Source organism: Phlebotomus papatasi, chromosome 2, assembly GCF_024763615.1.
Source record: "Phlebotomus papatasi isolate M1 chromosome 2, Ppap_2.1, whole genome shotgun sequence".
NCBI classification, from domain to species: domain Eukaryota; kingdom Metazoa; phylum Arthropoda; class Insecta; order Diptera; family Psychodidae; genus Phlebotomus; species Phlebotomus papatasi.
In genome coordinates, this window is record NC_077223.1 from 17,325,019 (window position 1) to 17,349,911 (window position 24,893).

General features: G+C 34.7%; 2 protein-coding genes across 2 annotated transcripts; one reads left to right on the top strand and one right to left on the bottom strand.

Moving 5' to 3' along the window:
- Window positions 1–389: 389 nt before the first annotated feature.
- LOC129802826 (uncharacterized) lies at window positions 390–14,841 on the bottom strand. The gene is made up of 7 exons (XM_055848934.1): window positions 14,571–14,841; window positions 13,689–14,397; window positions 9,720–10,697; window positions 5,448–5,752; window positions 4,717–5,354; window positions 4,404–4,622; window positions 390–1,168 (listed from the first exon to the last, which is right to left on the bottom strand). Exons 2-7 carry the CDS (start codon window positions 14,312–14,314, stop codon window positions 1,127–1,129), a joined length of 2,808 nt encoding a protein of 935 aa, XP_055704909.1. The 5' UTR covers window positions 14,315–14,397; window positions 14,571–14,841; the 3' UTR covers window positions 390–1,126.
- An 80-nt stretch (window positions 14,842–14,921) lies between these two features.
- On the top strand, window positions 14,922–24,691 carry LOC129802829 (general transcription and DNA repair factor IIH helicase subunit XPD). The gene is made up of 5 exons (XM_055848936.1): window positions 14,922–15,013; window positions 15,085–15,673; window positions 18,701–19,303; window positions 19,384–20,029; window positions 24,117–24,691. Exons 1-5 carry the CDS (start codon window positions 15,009–15,011, stop codon window positions 24,566–24,568), a joined length of 2,295 nt encoding a protein of 764 aa, XP_055704911.1. The 5' UTR covers window positions 14,922–15,008; the 3' UTR covers window positions 24,569–24,691.
- The last annotated feature ends 202 nt before the right edge of the window (window positions 24,692–24,893 follow it).

The window sequence follows — 24,893 nt, forward strand, 5'->3', positions numbered from 1 at the left end:
TATTTGGACAACTGTCTTAATATTGATTAAAATATTAATTTTGTAGTTTCTTGTCTTCATTCTTTTGAAAAATTTCTTAGAAAATACTGTGGACAAATGCGCATTGACTTTTTTTGAGGAACATCGTTTTCACCAATTTATTAATTTATTCGCGGAATAAGATCAACCTAAATTCTTATTGAAACAGATGCGCTATTAATACAAAATAAAATCGTATAAGAAATATTGCTCTAGTGTCGCTTGCTCTAGCTTAGAGCTTGAAGAATGTGTCTTGAATTTCTCTCATGTCTCTTAAATTAAAAGACAGAAAAGAATTTCAAGCAACAAGTGAAACACCACGAAAAACTCTCCAATTTGGAAGTAAAAGGGGTAAAAAAAAAACAGAATAGTCATTGTATAATTGGTATATATTGGGATATGTAATATAATATATATTTTAAAATATATAAAGCAAATACATTACATTATTTCAATATTTGTAAGCAAATACCTTCAATGTAATTGTTCACTTTAATTTTATATGCCTTAAAATATCTTCAATATTTCATCATAATAAAATTGACTGGTAAGTGTATAATGAAATGATATTAAGATGAATAAATCGAAAATTTGCTCAAATAAATAATAATTATACAATTCATGTCCAAGTCACATAGAAGATTAAAAGGAATCTCCTATTTATTTTTTTTTCTTCTTCACTTTTATTAAAATAAGAAAAAAATCATTACCCACAGATTCACAATAAATTCAATAAAATAGCAGACACATTGAAAGCTACTCAAGTGTATACAAAAAAAATCACTCCTACAGTCTACGAAATTGATTTGGCAACTATCTTTAAAAATGTTCTTTTACTGTAAATGATCTTCTTCTTTTTTTAATGGTCTCTACTTCTACTCATAAACTTTTTTATCTTCTTTTTTTTTCAGTAATAATATAGTAAAATTTTAAGGAATATTTTTTTTCTTTTATAAGAATAAATGGCATTAAGCATCAATGTATTTTACTTTGCATGATGCATCTTATCATATTCTCTCTCCCTTCCTCATTAGTAAAAAAGGACAAAAAACGTCTTGTCACTGAAGACATTGGTAATACAAACATGATGTACAAACCGGAAACCTTCTTAACCGGTACAAACTTCCGAATGTTCATCCCACGCAGAAACCTGAAAGAAAAAAATCAATTGCAAAACACGGAATGCATGGAATATATGTGGTAATAGGAGTCTTAATGTTATATAAAAAATTCTAATACCGGGTTCAGACATGTGGCTTATACGGGCTTCAGACCTAAGGCTTAGCTATCTGGCTTAACTCCTCTAATTCCTCATCAAGCATGAGTTTTTAGGAAATTGTTGTTTAGGCTTAAATATTAAGGGCAAATGATTCATTTCATTTTGAAAAATCGATAAAATTGCTTGTTATTAAGATTTTTGAGACCTTTGGGAACTGGGCTAAACCTCCAGTCTGAAGCCGGCATTAGGCATATGGCTAAAAAATCAATTTCCTATCAAGCAATATTTTTGGGAAAATTTTGAATAAATTTACTTATTATAATTATAGGAAAATTATTCATTATATTTGGAAATTCCGTAAAAATTACTTATTACTTAGAATTTCTAGACATTGACCTTTAATAACTGGGCTAAACCTCCTTTCCAACCAGTAAACTGATCCGGAAACTAAGATTCTTTAAAATTCGCACAATATTTAAAGTTGAAAGAACAGCAACACAAAAAAAGCTGTTATATATAGGAAAAATAATATTTCGGTAAAATTGTTTGTAAATGTTTGTGAATTTTTACTGCGGACTTACGAAATGGTCGTGAATCGTATAACCCACTAAAAAGTTCGTAAAAGTTTGTATACTTTTTTCATAAACATTGTTCATTACGTGGATTACTTAGTGATCATTTTTTGTTTTTTTTATGGCCAGCGCACAATAATTTGTTTTATAAACATGTTTTCAAAATTTCCCATGAGAATGAGCGAGATGACTAGATCTAAATCTCACTCTTTCTCATTGAAATGTCAAAAACATGTTTACTAAACAAAAGTTATTGTGCGTTGGGCATTACAAACATTTGCTCATAAATATTCGCAAAATAAACAAAAATGTACGAACAAATGTCTATAAAAGAACAAAAAAATGCTCGACAAGTGATTATATTACGAACAAAATTCGTGAAAAAGCTCAAACTTTTACGAATTTTTTAGTGGTATACGAGCATTTTATAAGTCCCTAATAGGAATTCACAAACATTTATCGAACAATTTTACAAAACATTTCTTTTCTGTGTAGGGCAATGGACCGATCAATATGGAAATTTCCCAAAATGTTAATGCGGTGGTAGTTGGATGGGAGAATTCAGCCCAGAAAATTTGATTTTTGAATTTTGTCCACAAAGAACTGCGTCTAACAAAATCACAGTGACTTTCGAAATGAGTCCGGTTAAGTAATTTTCGATTATAAGTGAGCGTTTGTCAAGGAGGAGGTGCGCGAGCGACCCATCGTTGGTCTGATCTCAGCTACGATATACTGAGTGCAAATTTTTGAAAGTCTCACTCGCACCCGTCAGTTTTTTAGTTACCAGAAGACTGGGATTTCCTGGAGGAAGCTATAGGAATCCTCTGACCACAGAAAGTATCTGAAGTGTTCTTGACATAATTTTCAAAAAAATCCCAGAAGATCTGGGATTTCCTGGAGAAAGCTCCAGGAATCCTCTGACCACAGAAAGTATCTGACTGGTTTTTGACATAATTTTCAAAAAAATCCCAGATGATCTGGGATTTCTGGAGGAAGCTCCAGGAATCCTCTGACCACAGAAGGTATCTGAAGTGTTTTGGGCATAATATTCAAGAAAATCCCAGAAGTTCTGAGATTTTCTGGAGGAAGCTGGTGATCAGTGCTGACCAAGTTGGGTTCTTGAGGAGATTGAACAAAATATATAACCAAATTCCAAGAATCTGGGATTTTCTGGAGGAAGCAGAAGAGAAGTGTCTTGACTTGGATTTTGATCTTGGATGTGTTTTCATTCATGAACAAGGAAAATCCAGCAGTTCTGTGATGTTCTGAAGGAAGAGGATTCCTGACCATTAAAAAATATTGAAGGAAATATCAAATCAATTTGATATTTAGAATTTCTTTGAAATTATATTTCAATGTGACTGAAAATTTTTATTGACATAATTTGGCCTAGTTTGTAGCCATTCAAAATAATAAAATAAAATATTGAATAAAATGTTCCATATTGAAACAAATATTTCAATATTTGACTACACATTGGACAATTTTCTTCAATATTGAGACATTTATGTCATTAAATCTTTGCAGTGTGGAGGCAATCCTTGTCAATATTTGACATTGAAAAGAAATATTTCAATAAATTATGTCTAATGTATAGCCAGCTTAAGGAGTTCGTCCAGTAAAAATCACAAGTCTTTCTCATAAGTTTTCTACAAGCTTACCATTTAGCTTGATAACCTGTCTTGACCTTTGCCCACTTAAACGAATAACCCCACAGTGAACTTTACAAAAGGTAAGTCCTTGCTTCTTCTCGTCAAACGTTTTATAGAAATTTTGTTCAATAAAATGTTCCCTCTAAAGTTTTTCACACTCTCTTAATTTAAGAGAAGACTTAAAGAAAATGTTTAAGGTGATTTACACTGTTTTAAAAAATTCTAAACTATGATTTGACCAAGCCAATTTTCATCCAATAAAATCTTCTTAAGTAAATAGAAATATTCCAATATAAAATGAAAACTTAACGTTTATAGGGTAAGTGTGCCAAATTCCGGGCAGCTTGCAATTTCGGCCATATTTTTTGTTCCTCGAATTTCCATGAATTTTTAGTTTTCGGATATTCTTGAGATTGTACAATGCAAAAAATAACAAAAAATGTCGCTTCGACGAGCAAGATGATCTGAAAAAGACATTGAAAGAATTCTGGAAGGGCAAGGAACTATGAGAATGAAGGTGGCCGAAATAAGGCACCAAAGCTATGCGTATATTTTTATTCATTTTAAAATGTATTAAGAATGATTTTAGAGAAAATAAAAATTAAAAACTGTCTGCAAAGTTCCAAGCAACACTCCTTATAAAAAAATAACAAAAATATTCAATTTATATTAAAAATATTAACATTTCAAACTTGAGACTTTGTCGCTTGCATGCAACTATGCCGAAATTTGGAACACTTATCCTAGGCATTTCAGGAATTTCAAAAAAAAAAGAAACAGTGAGATATTTTATTAATTACGGATATTTCATTCAGATTTGGGAATATTTATTCTTAATTGAGCCCAGTGTTTTGAGAACTAAATTTTAAAAAAAAATCCTAGAAATTTTCCTTCAAACTTCCTCCTTAAATTTTTGACAATAATAATGGAAAATTGACTTACTTGACATTCTCGACTGCAGTACCATTGATTCCCACATCCGGCACAGACAAATTGGGCTTCACGCTTCTTGCATCCCTGGCACTCTGGTACCTCATTCTCATGGAATTCCTGTCCCACTATGCTAATTTGTTGATCCTTAGCCGAACCAGATTCCATCATATTTCGATCACCGCCCTCATCGATAACCAGTCGATCTGCCGAATCATCTGCTTCATCGTCCTTTTACCCAAAAAAAATCACAGAGTCAATGAGGAATCTTTCCCTGAAAAAAACTGTGAATAGGGAGGACAGGACAGAACATTGCTGTACTTACAATATTAAAAATATTCTCCTGCTTCATGCGCATCGACGAATTGCAATTGTCAAATCTCTGTTGCTGCTGCAACAGACTCTGCTGCAAATTTGTCTGATTCACAACAGGAGTTATTGTTATTTCACTGTGAGACTTTGATAGATTGAGTGCTGGATTTATTTGTTGCTGAAATTGCCCTCCAGCATTTTGGGGAGTTGTTGTTATACGTTCAGGGGCTGTTAGGAGGCGTGCAAGTGTAGGTGAAAATGACGTGAAACCTGATGAATTTGGTCTTGTTGTACTCTTTGTGAGTATACCATGAAGGAGGGAATTGGAGTGAGTGTTATTGGTGTTATTGAGGACAATCTGGTCATTTGATTGACTATTGACCGGATAGAGGGTAACCTCAGGATACGGTGGTGGTGCTTTTCCCAAGGAATTGCTTATTGCATTGGCAGACGATGTCTCAGACGCCGTCGAGATCATTTGTCGATCACTCTGGCTCAATTTGGCAAATTGCACGAGAACATCCTTAAAGGAAAGATTGCCAATTGTACCAGATTGTGATGCACTCTGATGCCCAGAAGATGGTGCAAAATTGCTATTTGTTGCATTGCTGTGTGATGAATCAGCACTAGAGGGTCGAGAATTTCCACTTTCTACGATTATCCCCCAAAAAAAAGAAAAAAAGAAACCCATTCTGTAATTCAAATACTTCAAACTCAACAAAAAAAAATCTTCGTCTATCTCACCCTTCTGACAACTATTCTCCCCCAGCATCGACTTCATCCTTCGACCACGTCGCGGAACAATCTCCGGATGCCTCTGACGGTAGTCAGCAATAATACTCTTAACATCTTTGATTGCACCCTGACGACCCATTTGCTGAGTCATTCGCGTATTGTGCCCATTGAACAAATCATTAGCAAATGCTTGTGCCTGAGAAGCTGTAAGAACGCCTTCGGTGGAACGATTTCGTCCAGATTCACCCGTGTTTGAGAGAAATTGGGCAGACTGCGAAGAATTGCCGTCATTCGTCTTCAAGTGTTGTGCATTCCTGCCAAATAAAAACCCCAAGGATGCTAAATAATTCCGATACAAACCAGAAAATACGCAGATTTGCATCCCAGTATCTAATTGGTTCCCGGTTGCAATTCTGAAAACTTAAATTCCGAAAGCTAAGATTCCGATTTTGAAGGTTAAAATCCCTAAAACAGAGGTGTCCAAGAACGGTTTGAAACCGAACAAACGTCAAATGAAATTTGTACGTAAATGGTCAAAACGCTATCTGAACAAACTTATTTTGACGTTTATTCGGTTTCAACGGTTCTTGCACACCTCTGCCCTAAAAGGTGAAAACTACGAAAGGAAAAAAATTCCGAATGCCAAAATCCCGAATGGCAAAATTCCAAAGCCAAAATCCCGATTGCTGAAATCCCGGAAGCCAAAATCTCAAAATAGGCAAAATTCCGAACGTGAGAATTCTGAAAGCCTTAATCCCATAAGCAAAAATCTGGAATTCTAAGTGATAAAAATTCGGAAATCCAAAATACTGAAAGCCAAAATCCTATTACACTAAATCATCGAAAATCAAAATGGCCAAAATCCAGAAACCCAAAATTTCGAACGACAAATATTCCACAAACCAAAATCTTAATAGGGCCAAAATCCTGAACGCGAAAATGTCGAAAGCTAAAAGCCGGAAATAGCCAAAATTCCGAATTCTAAAATTCCTAATACAAAAATTCTGAAATCTGAATTCCCGACAGAGATTCTAAAATGTCAAAATTTCAATAGCCACAAAATCTCAAATACAAAATTCCGAAAATCAAAATCCCGAATGAGTCGAAATTCTGAACGCGATGATAACTGAAAGCTAAAATTACGAGAAAATCAAAATTCCGAAAGCTAAACTTATGAAAACGAAAATCCCGAAAACCAAAAACCCAAATTCCAAAATTTCGAAAGCCAAAATCCCAAAGAGCAAAATCCCAAAAGGGCCAAAATTAGGAACACGAAAATACAGAAAGCTAAAATTCCGAACGCCAAAATTCTGAAACCTAAAATACTAAAATTACAAAATCCCGAAAGCCAAAATTCCGAAAATCCAAAATCCCAAATTTAAAAAACTGCGAACGCCGAAATTCCGAAAACCAAAATTTCGAACGCGAAAGTTGTGTACATGGCTAGACTCATTGACGACAACACGAAACTATATTTGCTCCTTGGAAATTACAAGGGGCCAACTAATTTTCGGCCATTTTTCAGGAGACATGAAGAGAAGCATGAAAGATTCAACTTTGTGTAAATAAGTATCTCAATTTAATGACTGAACAAAAACAATTTATTTCTTTTCTATTTGTATGAGCACTAATATAAACATCGAAACTTTAATATTTTTACCTTTCAAAAAATGTTTTTTTAATGAGTTAGCTCCTTTTCGTTCTAAATGATGTGCAAATTTTGTTGAAATTATAATGACAAGGGATCAACTTGCTTGAGTTGGTCTCCTGTTTCACAAAAATTTGAACGATGAATATATTTTGTGCCCCTTTACTTCAAATAAAATTATGCAAGCAACCAAAAAGATTAAAATTTTGATAAACTTTTCTAATAACGAAATTTATTGACTTACAGTGGTGGCAAAAATAATAGGATCACCCCTGCAAAAACCATTATTTTTTCTTTTGCATTTTATTTTATTCCAATTTGTTCAAATAATTTTGATGTTGAAATGTTCAAATAATTACCTTACGTCAAATACATATTGTTTTGGACGCAAGAGGTCTCTATTTTTCACAAAATATGTCAATAGTGAAATTCTGTTTTAACAACGCAATAGGACCACTTTCATTTAAATAAATGAATGTGACCTATAAATCGAAAAAGTGGAACTAAAGCTATATTTAGAAATTACCCGTCAAATAATTTCGTCAGATATCTTTAAGTTTTCTGCAGAAAATATCTACACCTCTGCCGAAAATCTGCCGAGAAATCTGTAGATATTCCTACGAATTTTATATGGGCTTGGAAAAAAATACGTCAGAAATTTTTGCAGATTTTCTGACGAATCCTGGTGCATACTCTGACGAATTTCTGTAGATATTTTGCCGATTTTCTGTAGATTTTTCTACATTCCAGACAGCTGTGTCAGAAAAGATGGAATATTTTTCACTGAAGTTTATTGCAAAAATCAATAGTGATTCTCTTGGTGATTTCACATTGTCTATATAAAATAAAGAATTCTGCGACGCCGTGTTCTAAGTAGAGAATAGTGAAGTGAAAACTTTAAACAGAGTGTCGACCAAAATTTCGTGTTTTTGTATCATTCGATTGGCGATTTTTAAGAAATTAGTATTTTTGCTCGCATTTTTTTTTCTTATCTAAAATGTGTACTCGGTAATGCTTGTTAAGCAGAGCATACCATTTTCTTTATAACTTCTACAGTTTCTTCATAAATCAACAATATTTTTGTGAAGTAATGGAGGTTATGCAGATTTTCTAGGGAGAAATTCTGCCGAGAATCTGCAGATTTTCGGCAAAATTTCTGCCGAAAATCTACAGATTTTCTCTGAATGTACTAGAATATACCGTTAAAATTAAAAAAATCTCCGAGTAAAATCGGTAGGTAGAGCAATGATTTGACGGGTATATATGACGACAATTTTCCTATTTTATTGTCCGAATTGAATTTAAGTGTTTGTGTATTCTGCGCAATGCAGAGACCTCTAGCGGACAAAACAACTTTTATTTTACGATGGAATTAATTTGAAGATTTCTACATCAAAGTTATGGCAACAAGTTGGGAAAAGATACAAAAATTAAAACAAAAATAAGCTTTACAAAGTGGTCCTATTATTTTGGCCACCACTGTATATCATCTGAAAATTTATTAAATTGTCTTTCTAAGTGCATTAGAATCTCAAAATCGCAAAAAAAGTGAATTGACCCCTTGTAATTTCCAAGGAGCGAAATGCTTCTGTGATTTATGAATCTATTTGATCTCTAGTAGACCAGAGTTAACACGAAAATATCATGAGAAAAATTAATTCGCGGAGAGCTCTATCTCGTGAGTTTGAGCATTCCTCAAAGCTGGGACGCTTTGCCATATCTTTTCTTTTTTAATTCTTCTCAACTTTGAAAAAATCAAAACAATTCTATTGGGAAAAGCCATAACAAAATACCCGAAAAAAAGCACTAATAATTTTTGATGGGTCATAGAAGATCGAATGGCGATATCTTGAACCGTTTGGTCTATAAGTCAGCTAGACGCATTAAAAATTGTCACATACAAGCTTTAAAGAAATGAGGAAAATGGAACATAAAGACGTTCAGTCTGCAAATACTTAGAAAAAAGGGGTGCGATTAACTTTTTTTCCTCGTAACTTTAACACTTTTTAGGTGTAAAAATATATCAACATTTTTAATGTTAATTTTACACCTTTTTAAGGGTAAAATTAACATGAAAAAGGGTTAATTTAACCCCTAATATACCTAAAAAGTGTAATGTTTACACCGATATACACCGAATGAAGGGTAAAATTAACATTTCCGGAATGTTATTTTAACTTTTTCGGATTTCTCTCAGTGAATGAACCCGAAATTGGCTTTGAATCATAATTAAATGTCGCACCAATTCCAATTGCGTCAAACGTTCTCGGATTACAATGATCAGGTTTTTACGAAATGGCTAGTGAAAAATGTACCCAAATTCTTCATTCGAATCACTGTAATTAAGATTCTCAAAACAAATCACTGTTTTCCTCATTTTCTCTCTACAATATTATAGAAAAGCTTGAGTGAAAACCGTCACCCTGAAAGCATTTTTTTAAACCCGATTGTGCCCTTCTCAGTAACCTTTTGATACGATTCTATTCCAAGGAATTAAAAGCTGACATTGGCCTTAAATTTTTGTGAAAGATAAATCCAAATGCGAATAACAAAAATATTGAAGAATTATGGACGCAAAAAAAAAGAACTTTGGTGATTAAAATGAAAAATCAAATTACATTGAGTTCACTCACCTGGATTCTGCTGAATTGGAATTATTCTTTTGCTGTTCGTTGGCTCTATTGAGTAGAATGGCCTGTGTGAGCTTTGTCATTGAACTCTCGGGAATATTTTTAGAATCCTTGGTCAATTTGTGGACATCATCGCCACCAGCAAATGCTGTATAATCGAGTGATGAACCAAATTTTGATGCTGTATATTCCAGTACGTGCCTCTTTCTCGTGAGCCTTGCAACAATTTCCTCTTTGACTTTTTTCAAATGTACCATATTATTCCATTCTAGTTCTTTAGCACGTATCATATCATTGAGTGTCTGTATCTCAACAATTAATTGTTCCACGTGGCGCTGAATGTCACTGGCAGACTCATTCGATGTACCCTCAATGTATTCATTGAGTATTTTGTCATGAGATGCAAAATTCATCTCCAACTCCAGACACAACTTTTTAGTGGGTGGAATATTTGGGTCATTCATACTCAGGTTGATTGTTGCTGATTTTCCCTCTCTCTCTTTCCCATCGGCCTTTGTGCTCTTCTGACCACTCTTCTTCTGCTCAAATGCCTCTAAATTCTCATTTCCTCCATCATCATCCTGGTCAATCTTCTTTACTTCTCCCCTCTCTTCCCTCCCCTTCTTGCCGTTCTTCCTATCACAGAACACTTTCTCCCCCACCGCCGTTGCATCTATCATCATCATCTCACCCTCAGGCATCTTTCTCACCTTCTTGGCCACAACAATCTCCACATCATCGTCTATTCGTGATCTCTTGGCTTGATTCTCCATCTCAAAATCCTCATCTTCCACCTCTTCCTCCTCCACTTCCTCATCATCATCATCCATATCCTCCTCATCCATATGCCCCTTGAATCCCTTCCCAGACTCAACATTCTCTTCCTCCATGAATGCCTCATAATTAAATGGTGATCCCTTCTGCACCTTCCGCTCAAATGCATTCCTCTCGCGCGACACTTGATATCGATTTTTATTCAACCTACCGGAAATCATGAAAAATCCAACATAAAATAGCATTATTTATTTTGTAAGATGAAAGAATTGCGCCAGAAAAGCCAAGCAAATGAATACACAACCAAAGAGAGAAGAGAAAGGTATAAAGCACACCGAGCACTTTCACTGCACGCAATCGTGCACAGAAATTTTCTGTCAAAAAAACTATCATCAAAACCTATTTGATTGTATTGTTATTATCGTTATTATACCGCCTAAAAATGTGAGAAACTATCTATACAATGAAACTATACTGCAAGATTGTCTGTATTTCTTGCCATTGTGTCAATATCTTACAAAATATATTTGTTTTATCACTTCTGGCAGATCTATTGCAAAATCTTGTATATTTATCAATGAAAATTAAGTCCTAATTAATTGTTCTCTGTACGCATAATAAATTAATAAAATATCAATTTTAGCTAGCAATTGCGAATTAGTAGGGGAAGGTTTTCAGGCTTCGCAAACAGGGCAAGTGTGCGAAATTACGGCCAGCTTCTAATTTCGGCCACTTTGAGTGTAATTTCGGCCATGGAAATAAATTAATTAAAATTATGTATGTTATCTTCGAATAGTCAATGAATTCATTTTGCTATCATTCGTTTCCTATAATTTCGCACTTAAAGGGTTAAATGGGACAAAAATACTGAAAAACAGCATATTTTTTAAAAAATTTTTTCAACATAATAAATTTTTCATTTAATTTAAGTTCTTAATCATATAAAAGTACAATACAGTAGACTCTCTGAAATTCGGGCATATGGGACCGAAATGTCAGCCGAATTAGACAGAAATTCGGGCGACAAACTTTGTGAAATGCAACGATTTTTTATTCATATGCAGTGCATATAGATATTGTGTTTACACACTCATATATAACGTAAATTGCATGAAAATCCCTCAATAATGCAAAATCACATCAAAACTAAAACAAACCATGCCAAATTTGAGCATATTTGATTCATTTGATAATCATAATCAATCTTGAAAAATGACAACAAACTTTTTTCAAATATAACCGCTGCCCGAATTAAAAAGTATATTATAAGTTTATTAAGTATATATATACAATCTACTGTATATTGTTCCGCAACAGTTAAAGGGTTAAGCGTTAAGGGTATTTCAAAAATGATTTAATAAATGAGCTCCCAAATGTAGGCAATTCATATCAAATTCATTCAATCCGTTTTCACTTAAGCCGAAACTGCCTGTAGTCAAAAGAGGAAGCAACACAAATTTTCAAAGGAATAGCACCATTACGTTGAGCAAATTTTATCCATTTTTTTCGTCTAACTCGAACTTCGTCTTTTGCTCGACGCGATTCTTATGTCTGCAGCACACCTTTTTGATCGGTAAAATTTTATGAAATCAAAATTCGCGTCTCTTTCTTTATCAAAAGACTTGCATTAGTTTATCCCACTCTTTTAATCTCAAAATGAGACTGAACTAAACTTAATTTGTTGTGATGTTTAAATGAAGAAGAAGAGTATGAAAGAGTAAGACAGACACATGCAAAACTTTCAAGAAAGAAGGGGATGTGATTTTTGACTTTATGAAATTTTTCTGATCTAAAAGGTGTGCCAGCTTGCATACACTGAAGAGTATTTCAAAAATGATTCTATAAATGAGCTTTCAATATAGTAAGCAATCCATATCAAATTCATTCAATCCGTTTTCACTTAAGCCGAAACTCCCTGTAGTCAAGAGACGAAGCAACACAAATTTTCATAGGAATAGCACCATTACGTTGAGCAAATTTTATCCATTTCGTACGTCTAATTCAATTTGCTCGACGCGATTCTTATGCCTCCGCAACTTTTAAATCGGTATAATTTCATGAAATCAAAATTCGCGTCTCTTTCTTTCTCGAAAGACATGCATAAGTATATTCCACTTTTTTGATCTCAAAATGAGACTGAACTAAATTTAATTTCATGTGATGTTCGAAAGAAGAAGAAGAAGAGTGCAAAAGAGTAGGACAGACATATGCTAAACTTTTAAGAAAGAAGGGGATGTGAATTTTGACTTTGTGAAATTTTCCTGATCTAAAAGATGTGCCGGAGTCTAGTCCCCGGCGAGTGGCCTTCAAATTTGAAGCCAATTTCTTACTTTCACATACAAATGCATATGGGAATTTGCCTGCACTCGTGACCGTTATGCTAAATATTTAAAAAGTGAGAAGTTTTTCCGTGTTATAAGATACCTTTCCGTATGGAGGGATAAATATACTAAATTTTTGTTTAAATACATTTTTTCCTTGGAGCACTGTGAGCTGAGTCCGAGATCAATTTAGGAATTGGCTTCAAATAGCTCCATTGTAAAAAGGCCAACTTGCCAGGCGCTTGGCCGGAATCATTAATATCTAAAGTACAACTCAAAATCGATAACTTATTTCTAGGCTACCGGTACATAATCTCAGGCACTACAAGCTTATCTAAGCTTATCACAGCTTACGCTAACGACGGGATTTATTGCCTGTGAAATTCATTGTAAAAATTTCATGCAATTGAATTTTTTTGTGTGCACAGCATAAAATCATTACGATCCTTTTCTTATCTTTGAACACATTGCAGGATTTTTTTTTCTCTTCTCAAAGATAGTAATGACCTATTTGTAGAAACTCTTATCGCACAGCAAGAATTGCTGTTTTTTTTTCTTTAGTAAAATCATTGAGAGTTGATTTTTCATTTTTTTTTCAATAATGTTACTTCTGTCTGTACATAAGTAGGTAAATAAGAGAACTCCATCAGTACCTAAGAAGTGTGCAGGGAAAAAAATGAAATAATGCGAAAAGGCGCATGTATTTGCAATTGTTTAAAAGCTCAAGAGTGCAACCTTGGGCGATTAACTCTTCTCTCATTCGCAATTTTTTTTTAGACATTTTTTTCGCATTGAACGTGTATGGTGCACGTTTGCAAATATTGCAAGTTAACAATATAATTCTGTTTGGTAGGATTTTTTCTATTAGTATACGTACCATTTAATGCTGCGCTTCTTGAGAATCACTGCTGAACTCTTCCAGTTGCTGTTACGAATTCTCATCACTTTTGCCGGTGAATACCGTGGAATATCAATTTGTGGCTGGATTGACACTTTGGGGATCTTCCCATTGTCCTGTACTGCTTGGATGTCCTTGTCATCGTCGTCCAGGGCTATTTTGATGCACTCAACACTCTCGGCATCTTTCACCTTGCACAAGTCTCCATTTTCACTTTCATTCACTGCTTCATTGTTTATTACACTCACACTCTCTTCACAGTCACTTTTCTCACTTTCTTTGTCGGACTTTTCATCAAGTCCCGCCGTCTCTTCTGTGTCCAATTGTTTACTCGGACTCTCACATTTCTCCGGTGTCTTTGCTGTCTCTGCAGACTCACTGTGTCTCTCCTCATGTCCCAATCCCTGAACCCTTTTTGCACTTTCCTCCTCCACATTTTCCGCCGCCACTTCCGCCGCATTCCTCATGGCCTTTCCATTGGTCTCCTTTTTCTCCTTCATCTCCTCCACCATCAGGACATCCTTCTCATCCATCGGTTCAACATTTTTCTCACCCACAAGACCTGGGACAAACGGAAGATTGGACTTTTCCACTGTTGCATCCATTTTCTTCTTCCTCCTCTCTCGCTCGCGCAAAATGCAACAAACTTTCCACTTCAATGCATCCAAAAACTTTCCTCAGATCTTCCCTGCAAGACAACAAAGCCCTCAATCACCATGGAATTTCTCACAATTGCATTGGACATTGCTGCAATCTTCAGCATAGTTTATTTTTCTTCCCAAAATATTGAGTTCACAAATTATTTCTCAATATAAATCCAACATTTTTCATCGTGTGGGGGATGAGTACAAGCAAACTCACCTACAACTCAAATTTTAATTGGGAAAAACACCTATTTTCACCACACCCACAACTCCAATAGCTAATTTATCAAAAACTACAAGAACTTCTGAGAGTTTTTTCACACAATTAATTGATCTAATTCACAATAATCGTGGTAAAAAGTTGAAAAAATCTCACAAAAATCGCACCAAAACACCAAAGGTGGACACGACAATTCCAACGAAGTCGGCCGGATGCAGTCGATCTTCGGTTTGGGTGACTTTTCGGACCAAAAGTCACCCAAACAGCTGCCGAAATTGTCCGAAAACTGCCGAAGTTCAATAACCGCGACAACAGCGCCAAAGCATCTTCTGTGGTGAACATTTCCAAACTCTAATTTAAGGTTATGTCGAAGCCGCTTGTGAAATTTTATGCTCCCATAATAAATAGTGAATTATCCTAAAAAATACAAAGAAAATGAAGTGAGTTACTTAAAATTTCAATAAACAAACATCTCAACTTACATTCCACATCAAATTTATCCCCAAAACAGACTCAGTATCGACGGATTACTTGTGTACTTCCCCTACGAGTACATCTACCCCGAACAATATGCATATATGTTGGAACTCAAGAGAACCCTCGATGCCAAGGGGCACTGTCTACTGGAAATGCCTTCGGGCACAGGGAAAACCGTGACAATTCTCTCCCTAGTTGTAGCATATATGCTCGAAAATCCCCATAAAATCCGCAAATTAGTTTACTGTTCGCGAACAGTTCCGGAGATCGAAAAAGTCATGGCAGAATTGAAGCAACTAGTGAAATACTACGAGGAACATGCAGTGGAGGAATCCAACATCTTGGGCATTGTCCTGAGTTCACGCAAGAACACTTGCATCCACCCAGATATCAGTCGAGAGCGCGAAGGGAAGATTGTCGACGCCAGATGCTACGGGCTAACAGCAAGCTACGTCCGGGAGAAGAGGCAGTACGATGAATCCATTCCCTCATGCCAGTACTACGAGGGATGGGATCTCGAGGGGAAGGAATCTCACATACCAACAGGAATCTACGCCTTGGATGATCTAAAGGAGTTTGGCAGGCAACGAAATTGGTGTCCGTATTTCATGGCCAGATACTTGGTAAGTACAGGAAAACTTAGTCCAGATATCTCAAAATCATTTCTGTGTGAACAATTTTGCGGTAGAATTAGAACGGAATAATCAAAAAACCTTCCCAAATAATTGTTATTATTTCATATGAAGCATAGGGGAGACTGGGGCAAAAAGTCACAAATCGAAAAATTCAATATCTTCCAAGGTAAAGAAGATAGCGGCTCATTTTTTTTTTCTATAAATAGCCTCCTCCATAGACTATCTTCAACGTCGTAAGTTTCTTAAAATTCCAACAAGAAATTTAGAAAATAAAAAAAAACGGAATTTTTAGTCCTATTTTTGAAATATTTTCCTTGCAGAAGATAACAATTATTACCTACTCATTTTCCAAAATTGATGCACTGGTGAATATTTTCCAAATAATTTGGATTTTTTGAATACGAATCCGCTATCTATTTTACAATTTCACAAAGGTTCTTTTCTTCAGAAATCCTTTTATTAAAAATGGCCACTTGGGGTAAAAAGTAACAAAAGGTATGGAGCAAAATGTAACAAAAAAGCGAAGCAATTTCTGATGTCTCACGGCGAAAAGAAACGTCATTATCATGTCTCGCCGCTTGTTGTTTGCATTGGTCAAACGATTTGCAGTCTTTTGTTTTTTTTTTTTCTTAAATAGCTTGAAAAGCGCTTTCCTCGTTTTCTCACTTTTCTCGCAGAGAAAACGGTGTTTTACAAAGGTGTAGATGAATAAATTTTCTATGAAAATATGTCCTCTCGGTATTTTTTCAAATTTACGGAAGCCCGTAATGAAGCGAATCAAAATATAATAATACCCAATGTCTGGTACTATTTGCCCCAGCATTTTTGAGAATAGTCACAAAATTACCTTTTAGAAATTGGCTCGATAAACGTATTTCCTTACAAAATAGAGGAAAATTACTTTCACAAAGTTGTAGAGCGGTAAATTTCCTATAAAACTGCGCTAGGGTAAATGTCCTAATTCAAAACCATTTCCAGACGCTTTAACTTTGACAGAAGATTCAACACATTAAGTTCATATTTTTTCTGAAGAGAATTAAATAAATTTATTCCTTGACTCTTCTAAAATGTTACTGTTTAGTAAAAATTCATTAGATATAATTTGAAAAGTTCTTAAATACAAGAAAAATACGCGAGCGTAAACTGCTTCTATTGGAAACATATTAATCCAAATGGAGATAAGGAAAAGTTTCCAATTGCAGACAAACAGTGTAAGTGAAACCGCGACGAAAGGATTCCCAAACCTTGTTGAGTTGCTCTTGAGTGCAGGATTTGTTCTTATTCCTGGCCTTTTCTCATTTCCCATCTAAAACAATAAAAAAAATCTCCAAAAATATCATATTTCCGGGATTTCCTATTGAAACATTTGCAGATACTTCAGAAAAACCCTTTTTGTTCACGAAATTGGTAATTATTTCATTTGAAAACTTTACGTACCATTAACAATAAAGATTAGCACTTAATTTAACTAAAATTAGCCAGAAATATGACATAAATGTTTAACAAAACGAATAAACACAGTGTTTTTCATTGGAAAACATGGTCGATCGATGAAAAATTCGATGGTGAAAAGGTACACTTTTAATTTTTCTGAGAAATTAACAAAAAAAAATTTGTGAATATGAATGGATTTTCGCTTTATTTGGAGCAAAATTAACTAAATAATGAAACTGTGGTATAGAAAATATATAAATATAATAATTTACTAATGTATTTATGATGAAAACAATGACGTTTCCATTTGGAGTAGCGAAAAATTTCCATTTGGAGCAGGTTTTGAATTAGCTTAATTTACCCTACATTCCTTTCGATATCAAATACAATATTTATAATACAGAACCCAAAAATGAAATAATTTACCCAAATTGCCCCGATAATATTAATATTTTTGAAAAAAAATGTGTGTGAAACTGCCTCGCCTCTTCGAAATTTTAGTGACCTACATTAATAACTAGTATATTTTGTATACTTTGTCCACTTTATCAATATTGCTATTGACATTTACCAAGAATTATGTAAATATATTTAATGAAAATATAAAGAATTTTTTCTTGCTAGAATCTGGGTTCTTATAATTTTCCAATTTTAGATGTTATGTAAATTCTATAAGGGTTTCTGTCACTTTTGACAATACGAAAAATTGAAATTCAGTGGAATGTAACTTTTAAAGGGGGCGTGGCCTAAAGTAATTCATGAGAAGCATTTACTCTTGCTCTGGAAAATATTTTTTTTATTTTATTGTTATTCTGTATGTAAAAACTTTCAAGCTCACTGGGTTCGAGCACTTTATATTTTTCTCATATTTTTTTTAATGAATTTGACCTATCTATGGCAATATGTACTTTGGTAGATAATCTCAAGTCACACATTTCCTCAAATAATAGGTCAAATTCATTAAAAAGTGAAGTGTTTTAAGCTTAAGTATTCTCTATATAAAACACTCCCCAATTTTGCTTAAGAAACAAATAACAGACCTGGCAGACTGCTCCAAGGGTAGTCGATACAAAGTTTGTGAAGATTTTATTGGAAATTTCTCAGATCGAGTTCTTTTGCAAAGCAAGGAACTCGAGAAGGACAATTGCAAGGCTTTCTTCAGAGCACAAATTAAGGATTTTGTTACTGAACTATTAATTAATAATCGTGGGAAACTTCTGTCATAAACCCTTTAGGCCACGCCCCATTTAGAACTTTTAGCCCAAGACATTGAAATTTGCGATTTTTTTAATAGACATTGGTGTAGAGTAAAGTGATATAAGTTGGACACTGGACATAGTGTTACAAGTCGGACAATTCGTCGGTATAAGTTGGACATATGGCTTTTTTCTCGATAAATACAGTACAAAATTTGTTTTTAAGCACAAGGAACCAAATTATAAAACTAAAGCATTAAAAATATACAAATAAAAATGAAGTACTAAATTTATCAAGAAAAAAAAGCCCTGTCCAAATTGTACCATTGTCCAACTTGTACCACTTTACCCTATCTAGTTTTTAAATTTAAAAAAAAATCTACAGATTCTACATGCTCAAATCATCGTATACAGTTACCATTATCTCTTGGATCCTAAAATCGCAGAAGTTGTCTCCAAGGAGATTCCCAAGGAATCTGTAATCATCTTCGATGAAGCTCACAACATCGACAATGTCTGCATTGATTCGATGAGTGTGAAGATCAATCGGCGAATTATTGAGAGAGGTACAAATAGTCTTCATGCCCTGGAGAGAACAATTGCGGGCATTAAGGAGTCAGACACGAGGAGATTGGCAAATGAGTATCAGAAACTCGTTCAGGGTCTCAAGGACGCAACAGCAGCACGGGAGAATGACATGATGCTGGCCAATCCTGTTCTTCCCGATGAAATTCTCCATGAGGCCATTCCGGGCAATATCCGCACAGCTGATCACTTTATTGGGTTCCTAAAACGCTTTGTGGAGTACCTAAAGACGAGATTGAGAGTTCAGCATGTGGTGCAGGAATCACCAGCTGGATTTCTCAAAGATTGCCAAACAAAAGTTTGCATTGAGCGAAAGCCACTGAGATTTTGTGCTGAGCGATTGGCGTCGTTACTGAGAACATTGGAAATTACTGATATGACAGAATTCGGAGGATTGACTGTGGTGAGTATCGCAAGGATCTGAAGAGGGGGGAGAAAGAGGTAGGAGGGAAAAATGAAAGAAAAATATTTCTTTCATTTCAGATTACTCACTTTGCAACGCTCGTTTCTACTTATACTAAAGGTTTCACCATAATCATAGAACCCTTTGATGATAAAACCCCAACTGTTTCCAATCCAATCCTTCACTTTAGCTGTCTGGACTCTTCGATAGCCGTCAGGCCAATTTTCACACGTTTCCAGACGGTTGTTATAACGTCTGGGACTCTGTCGCCTATGGATATGTATCCAAAGATCTTGGATTTTGATCCTGTCATCATGAGCTCCTTCACAATGACACTCGCGCGGCCCTGTTTGCTGCCCATGATTGTGTCCAAGGGCAATGATCAAGTGGCCATTTCGTCAAAGTTCGAAACTCGAGAGGATTCCGCCGTGATTAGAAATTACGGACAATTGCTCGTGGACACAGCTAAAACCGTGCCCGATGGCATTGTTTGCTTCTTCACTTCGTATTTGTATTTAGAGTCCGTTGTGGCTGCTTGGTATGATCAGGGAATTGTGGATACCCTCCTGAGGCATAAATTGCTGTTCATTGAGACTCAGGACAGTGCTGAGACGTCCTACGCTCTCATGAACTACGTCAAAGCTTGCGAGTGCGGCAGAGGAGCTGTTTTACTCGCCGTGGCCAGAGGGAGAGTCTCAGAAGGAGTGGATTTTGATCATCATTTAGGTGAGTACTTTACTTTCATATTATTGCCTACCTTTCAAGCAGTCTGCTAGGTATGTTATTTGTTTGTTAGCAGAATAGAAGAGTGTCTTGTAGAAGTCAGTTCTTCTATAAAGTTGTAACGGCCATAAGGTAAAGTGCCCTCAAGTCGACCGGTTCCTCAATTCGACCGGTAGAGTTTTGTCAATTTATTTATATTTGCACTAATATTTGGCATATGATCTAACAGTAATAGTCTATTTTTCCATAAATGAATACGAATCTTTTTTTTACATATACGGAAACAATTACAAATACATATACGAAAAAAATTTTATAGAAATTCACCATCAATTATTCAAAAATTGACCACCGGTCGAGTCGAGGAACCGGTCGACTCAAGGGCACTTTACCTTAATTTTTAAAATTCACGAGTTAATTGCTCTCACTAAAAGGGAATCGAGAGGAGAGCATTCGTGGAGAGCGAAACAGTCTTCGGAGCATCGAGCTCCGCGTTCTAGGTCTCAAGACATCGATTTAGTCTTCTCGGGTCCCGGGTCAACAATTTTACATAAATGAATTTGGAATGAATTAAAATAGGGGAGAGTGGGGTAATTTCAGGCATTCATAATGAAATTAGAGGATAAAAAATGAATATTAGGAAAATTTAGTGTATATTTTAGAGTACCCAATATCCAAAAAAAAAACTAACTGAACTTAGCTTTGATACGAAAATTGTTTATTTCCACTTTTCCTTTTCCTTGGAAGGATCGAAGGAAAGAAGGAAAGAAAAACAGATGTATCTGGATAAGGAAAAAGGAGAAAATAGGGAAAATGTCCTAATTCAAAACCATTTCCAGACGCTTTAACTTTGACAGAAGATTCAACACATTAAGTTTTTTTTTTCTGAAGAGAATTACATAAATTTGCTCCTTGACTCTTCTAGAATGTTACTGTTTAGTGAAAATTCTTTAGATATAATTTGAAAACTTCTTAAATACAAGAAAAATACGCGAGCGTAAAATGCTTCTATTGGAAACAAATTAATCTAAATGGAGACAAGGGAAAGTTTCTGATTGGAGACAAACAGTGTAAGTGAAACCGCGACGAAAGGCTTCCAAAACCTTGTTGAATTGCTCCTGAGTGCAGGATTTGTTCTTAGTCCTAGTCTTTTCTCCTTTCCTATCTAAAACAATAAGAAAAGGTACACTTTTAATTCGTCTGAAAAATTAACAAATTAAAATTTGTGAATATGAATGGATTTTCGCTTTATTTGGAGCAAAATTAACTAAATAATGAAACTGTGGTATAGAAAATATATAAATATAATAATTTATCATGAAAACAATGATATTTCCATTTGGAGTAGCAAAAAATTTCCATTTGAAGCAGGTTTTGAATTAGCTTAATTTACCCTAAGTGATGTTTTCTTAAAAGTTTTGGCAAACGGTTATTTAAGAAAAATCAACTACCATATTGCCCCATCCTCCCCTACGACTTGACTTTTAATCTAGAATATCTTTGTGGTATTGGTTCTGATTTTAAACAGGATCATAAATCATTAAAAATTTTCATTGGGATATCCTGAAAAAACAATAAGAAACAATTTTCCTAATTGATTAGAAGGATTATAGATCGTCATAATAATTTCAATTTATCGCAAGGTTTTAAAACTTCGAAAAACGAAAGCTTCATACTACTTCCAAAATAAATTTGACTAGGGTAATGTTTTCGATTCCGAATTATCAGATTTAGAATTCATACAACTTTCTTAGAACGATAAAAGGGGTGACTAAGCATCCCATGCTTTGCAAAATGATCGAATTCATGACACAGATGCCATTCCTCAAAGGAATTTTCCAATAATTTACTGTTTATTGATTTACAACCGATTTGAAACGATTTGCAAATCACTCTAAAGTTTGCCCAAAATACTGTATAAGAAATATAATTGACTTTGATATAAAAATTAGATATCGGTTCATTACCGGTTCATAACCGATTAGAACCGGTTCAGACTTATCAGAAATTTTAATACCATTCTAAAAAGCCTAACATGACCCAATTCCGTTAATAAATACGCTCTCTAGAGGCTTTTAGCCTTTTTTTAACTTTTGATCTTGAAAAACCGTTATTAGGAATTATTCAACGGTATTTTTCTAGGTAACTTCTAAAATATTTTTTATTATAATTATTAGAGAATTAAAGTGGTCCCAAAGCAGGCACAGGCATTGAGACTGATCAGTCTATTGTATACTAACTTAGGCGATTGCAACGTCCCTTTCGAGGTTTTCGCGTTCGGGATTTTAGCTTTCGGGATTTTGGCGTTCGGGATTTTAGCTTTCGGGATTTTGGCTTTCGGGGTTTGCGCGTTCGGGATTTTAGCTTTCGGGATTTTGGCTTTCGGGATTTTGGCTTTCAGGATTTTGGCTTTCGAAATTTTCGCGTTCGGGATTTTAGCTTTCGGGATTTTGGCATTCGGGATTTTGCCTTTCGAGATTTTGGCTTTCGGGATTTTAATCGGGACCCTATCTCGGTGTTTATGTAACTTAAAAAAATATCTCCTGTGGTATGCAAGTTTTCTGTGTTATAGAGTGAATTCGTGAGTTTTGTAGAAAAATATTTTTTTTTTAGAATATAAATATTTTTCTTGAAGAATTATATTGCTCTTGAGGCTCGAGCAAAAAAAATCAATGACGGATTAAATATTTTTTAACAATCTGTTAAAAGTGGTTTGGCGCTATTTAAAATTATCCGATAATCAGTGATCTCTCATGTGAATCTAATTTAAACCTACTGGGTTTGAAATAAATTGCTGTAGAACTGTTTAACTTTTGACATTGAAGAACTTACGTGGAATGATTCAAGGTTATTGGGATAATTAACGCCTACAGCTTAACACTTAAACAGCTTAACGACTTTTCAAATATTTTTTTTGTTGATACAAATATTTATGTTCCTTATGCTATCCAGAATAATATTCTTATCGAAAAATGTTGAAAAATGCATCATTTTTTATACAAAATAGCAAAAAATGTAAAGAAGTAAAAGTGGTATATTTCGGGACACAAAAGTCGCTATTATGCAAATAAATTTCACCGAGCCTAATTATTTACCTTTAAGTTGAAGTTCTAAACTTCACTCTTTCATAAAAATTTTGTTTAAATTTCACTTTTAAAGTGACTTAAATCGAAAAAAACTAAGCACTGTGTTGACATCTGCAAAATTGACCACACTGAAAGTCTTGTAAAAAGTGAAATGTGACACTCACAATTCACGCGTATTTCACGCTTTAAATTAAATAAAATTTCAGAAGTTTTATGTTTATCTGATACGAAAAGAACTTAATATTTCATATAGAACTTAAAAATAACTAGAAAACAAATATTTATGAGATTTTTGATGTATCCCAAAATACTCATATTATGTCCCGAAAAGCACTTTGTCCAGAAATACCACACGTTACCCTGCTCCAAACATTTTTTTCTTAAATAATTGCACAATTTTGAGGAAAATGAAGGTCATTTTAATGATGCGAACTTTGGTTTCTTTGATAGGAGGGGGGGGGTAATCGAAGAACCCTGGTTACTATCTATAAGCGTTTGGCCTTTGATTCTGATAACGACAAAATGAACAAACGGTCACTGTGTAACTCACATAAAGTATCCCGACTATCGTGACACAATAAAATATATTTGAACTAAATGTGTAAAAAAAATGGACAGGAAACAATTCATCAAGAGTTTTATTTCAATTTTACAAACACTTCCACCACCTCTTAAATTAAGAGAAATCAACCTAGAATTGGTTTTTGAGTGCAATGACGGCCTTCACGTGCAAGAATTAATAATGTGCATTGCATATCGATATTTTTGTATGATTTCGCCTCGTTGGTTGCACTTTAAACACTATAATAAAGCAAAAATCGATCAGAAATTCGATATCCCAATATGTTGTAATGAGTTTTGTATGAAAATTATTGCAAAAAGGTGAAAACTAGGGTTTAACTGAATAACTGAAGTCATGTTGAGCATTAATATTTTGTTGTTATGTGTTGTTCTGCGAAATCTTGGGGAAATTTAATAACTTGAGATTATTTGCGATTTTTCAGGAAGAGCTGTACTTATGTTTGGCATTCCATATGTCTACACTCAATCTCGCATTCTAAAAGCGCGTCTTGACTATCTCAGAGATCAATTCCAAATTCGAGAAAATGATTTTCTTACTTTTGATGCCTTGCGACATGCTGCACAGTGTGTTGGTCGGGCGATTCGTGGGAAAACTGATTATGGTATCATGATATTTGCCGATAAGAGATTTTCGCGGCAGGATAAGCGTGGGAAGTTGCCAAAGTGGATACAGCAGCATCTGACTGATAGTTACTGCAATTTGAGCACGGAAGAGGCGATGCAATTGGCCAAACGTTGGCTTCACATCATGGCACAGCCATTCACGAGGGAGGATCAGCTAGGGGTGTCTCTGTTGACGCTTGAGCAGTTGGAGAATACGCGAAAGGAGAAGCTTGAGCAACAGGCTCAAGGAGAATCGATGGATGTATCGTGAGATGTTTAAATCTTTTTTTTAAATACAAAGTTATATCATCACAAAGTAAGATGCAAATGACATATTTTTTCCAACATTAGAAATACATGAATGGGCATTAAATGGAAAGATATGCGAGCATAACACGTGCAAATATTTAATGATAAATTAGCATTTCTCTTTTTTCACGTCGTATTTTTTCCACTACCATTGTTGTTGCAGTTCACTTTCTTCACTTGGAGTATTTGGTGCGAACTTTTACAATCATCTCTTCTTTCTGCAGCATTAGACTTTAAAATCAAGAGAGTAAAACGAGAGAAAAAAAAACATACATTGCTTATTGAAC

Bases quoted from the DNA above. Each gene is read 5' to 3' on its own strand.
- LOC129802826 (XM_055848934.1), bottom strand. From the start codon at position 14,314: ATGGATGCAACAGTGGAAAAGTCCAATCTTCCGTTTGTCCCAGGTCTT. The intron at 10,698-13,688 runs GTACGTATACTA...GATTTCCGGTAG, and splicing joins AAGAAGCGCAGCATTAAATG to GTTGAATAAAAATCGATATC. The intron at 5,355-5,447 runs GTGAGATAGACG...GGATAATCGTAG, and splicing joins GGAGAATAGTTGTCAGAAGG to AAAGTGGAAATTCTCGACCC.
- LOC129802829 (XM_055848936.1), top strand. The intron at 19,304-19,383 runs GTGAGTATCGCA...CTTTCATTTCAG, and splicing joins AATTCGGAGGATTGACTGTG to ATTACTCACTTTGCAACGCT. The intron at 20,030-24,116 runs GTGAGTACTTTA...GCGATTTTTCAG, and splicing joins GGATTTTGATCATCATTTAG to GAAGAGCTGTACTTATGTTT.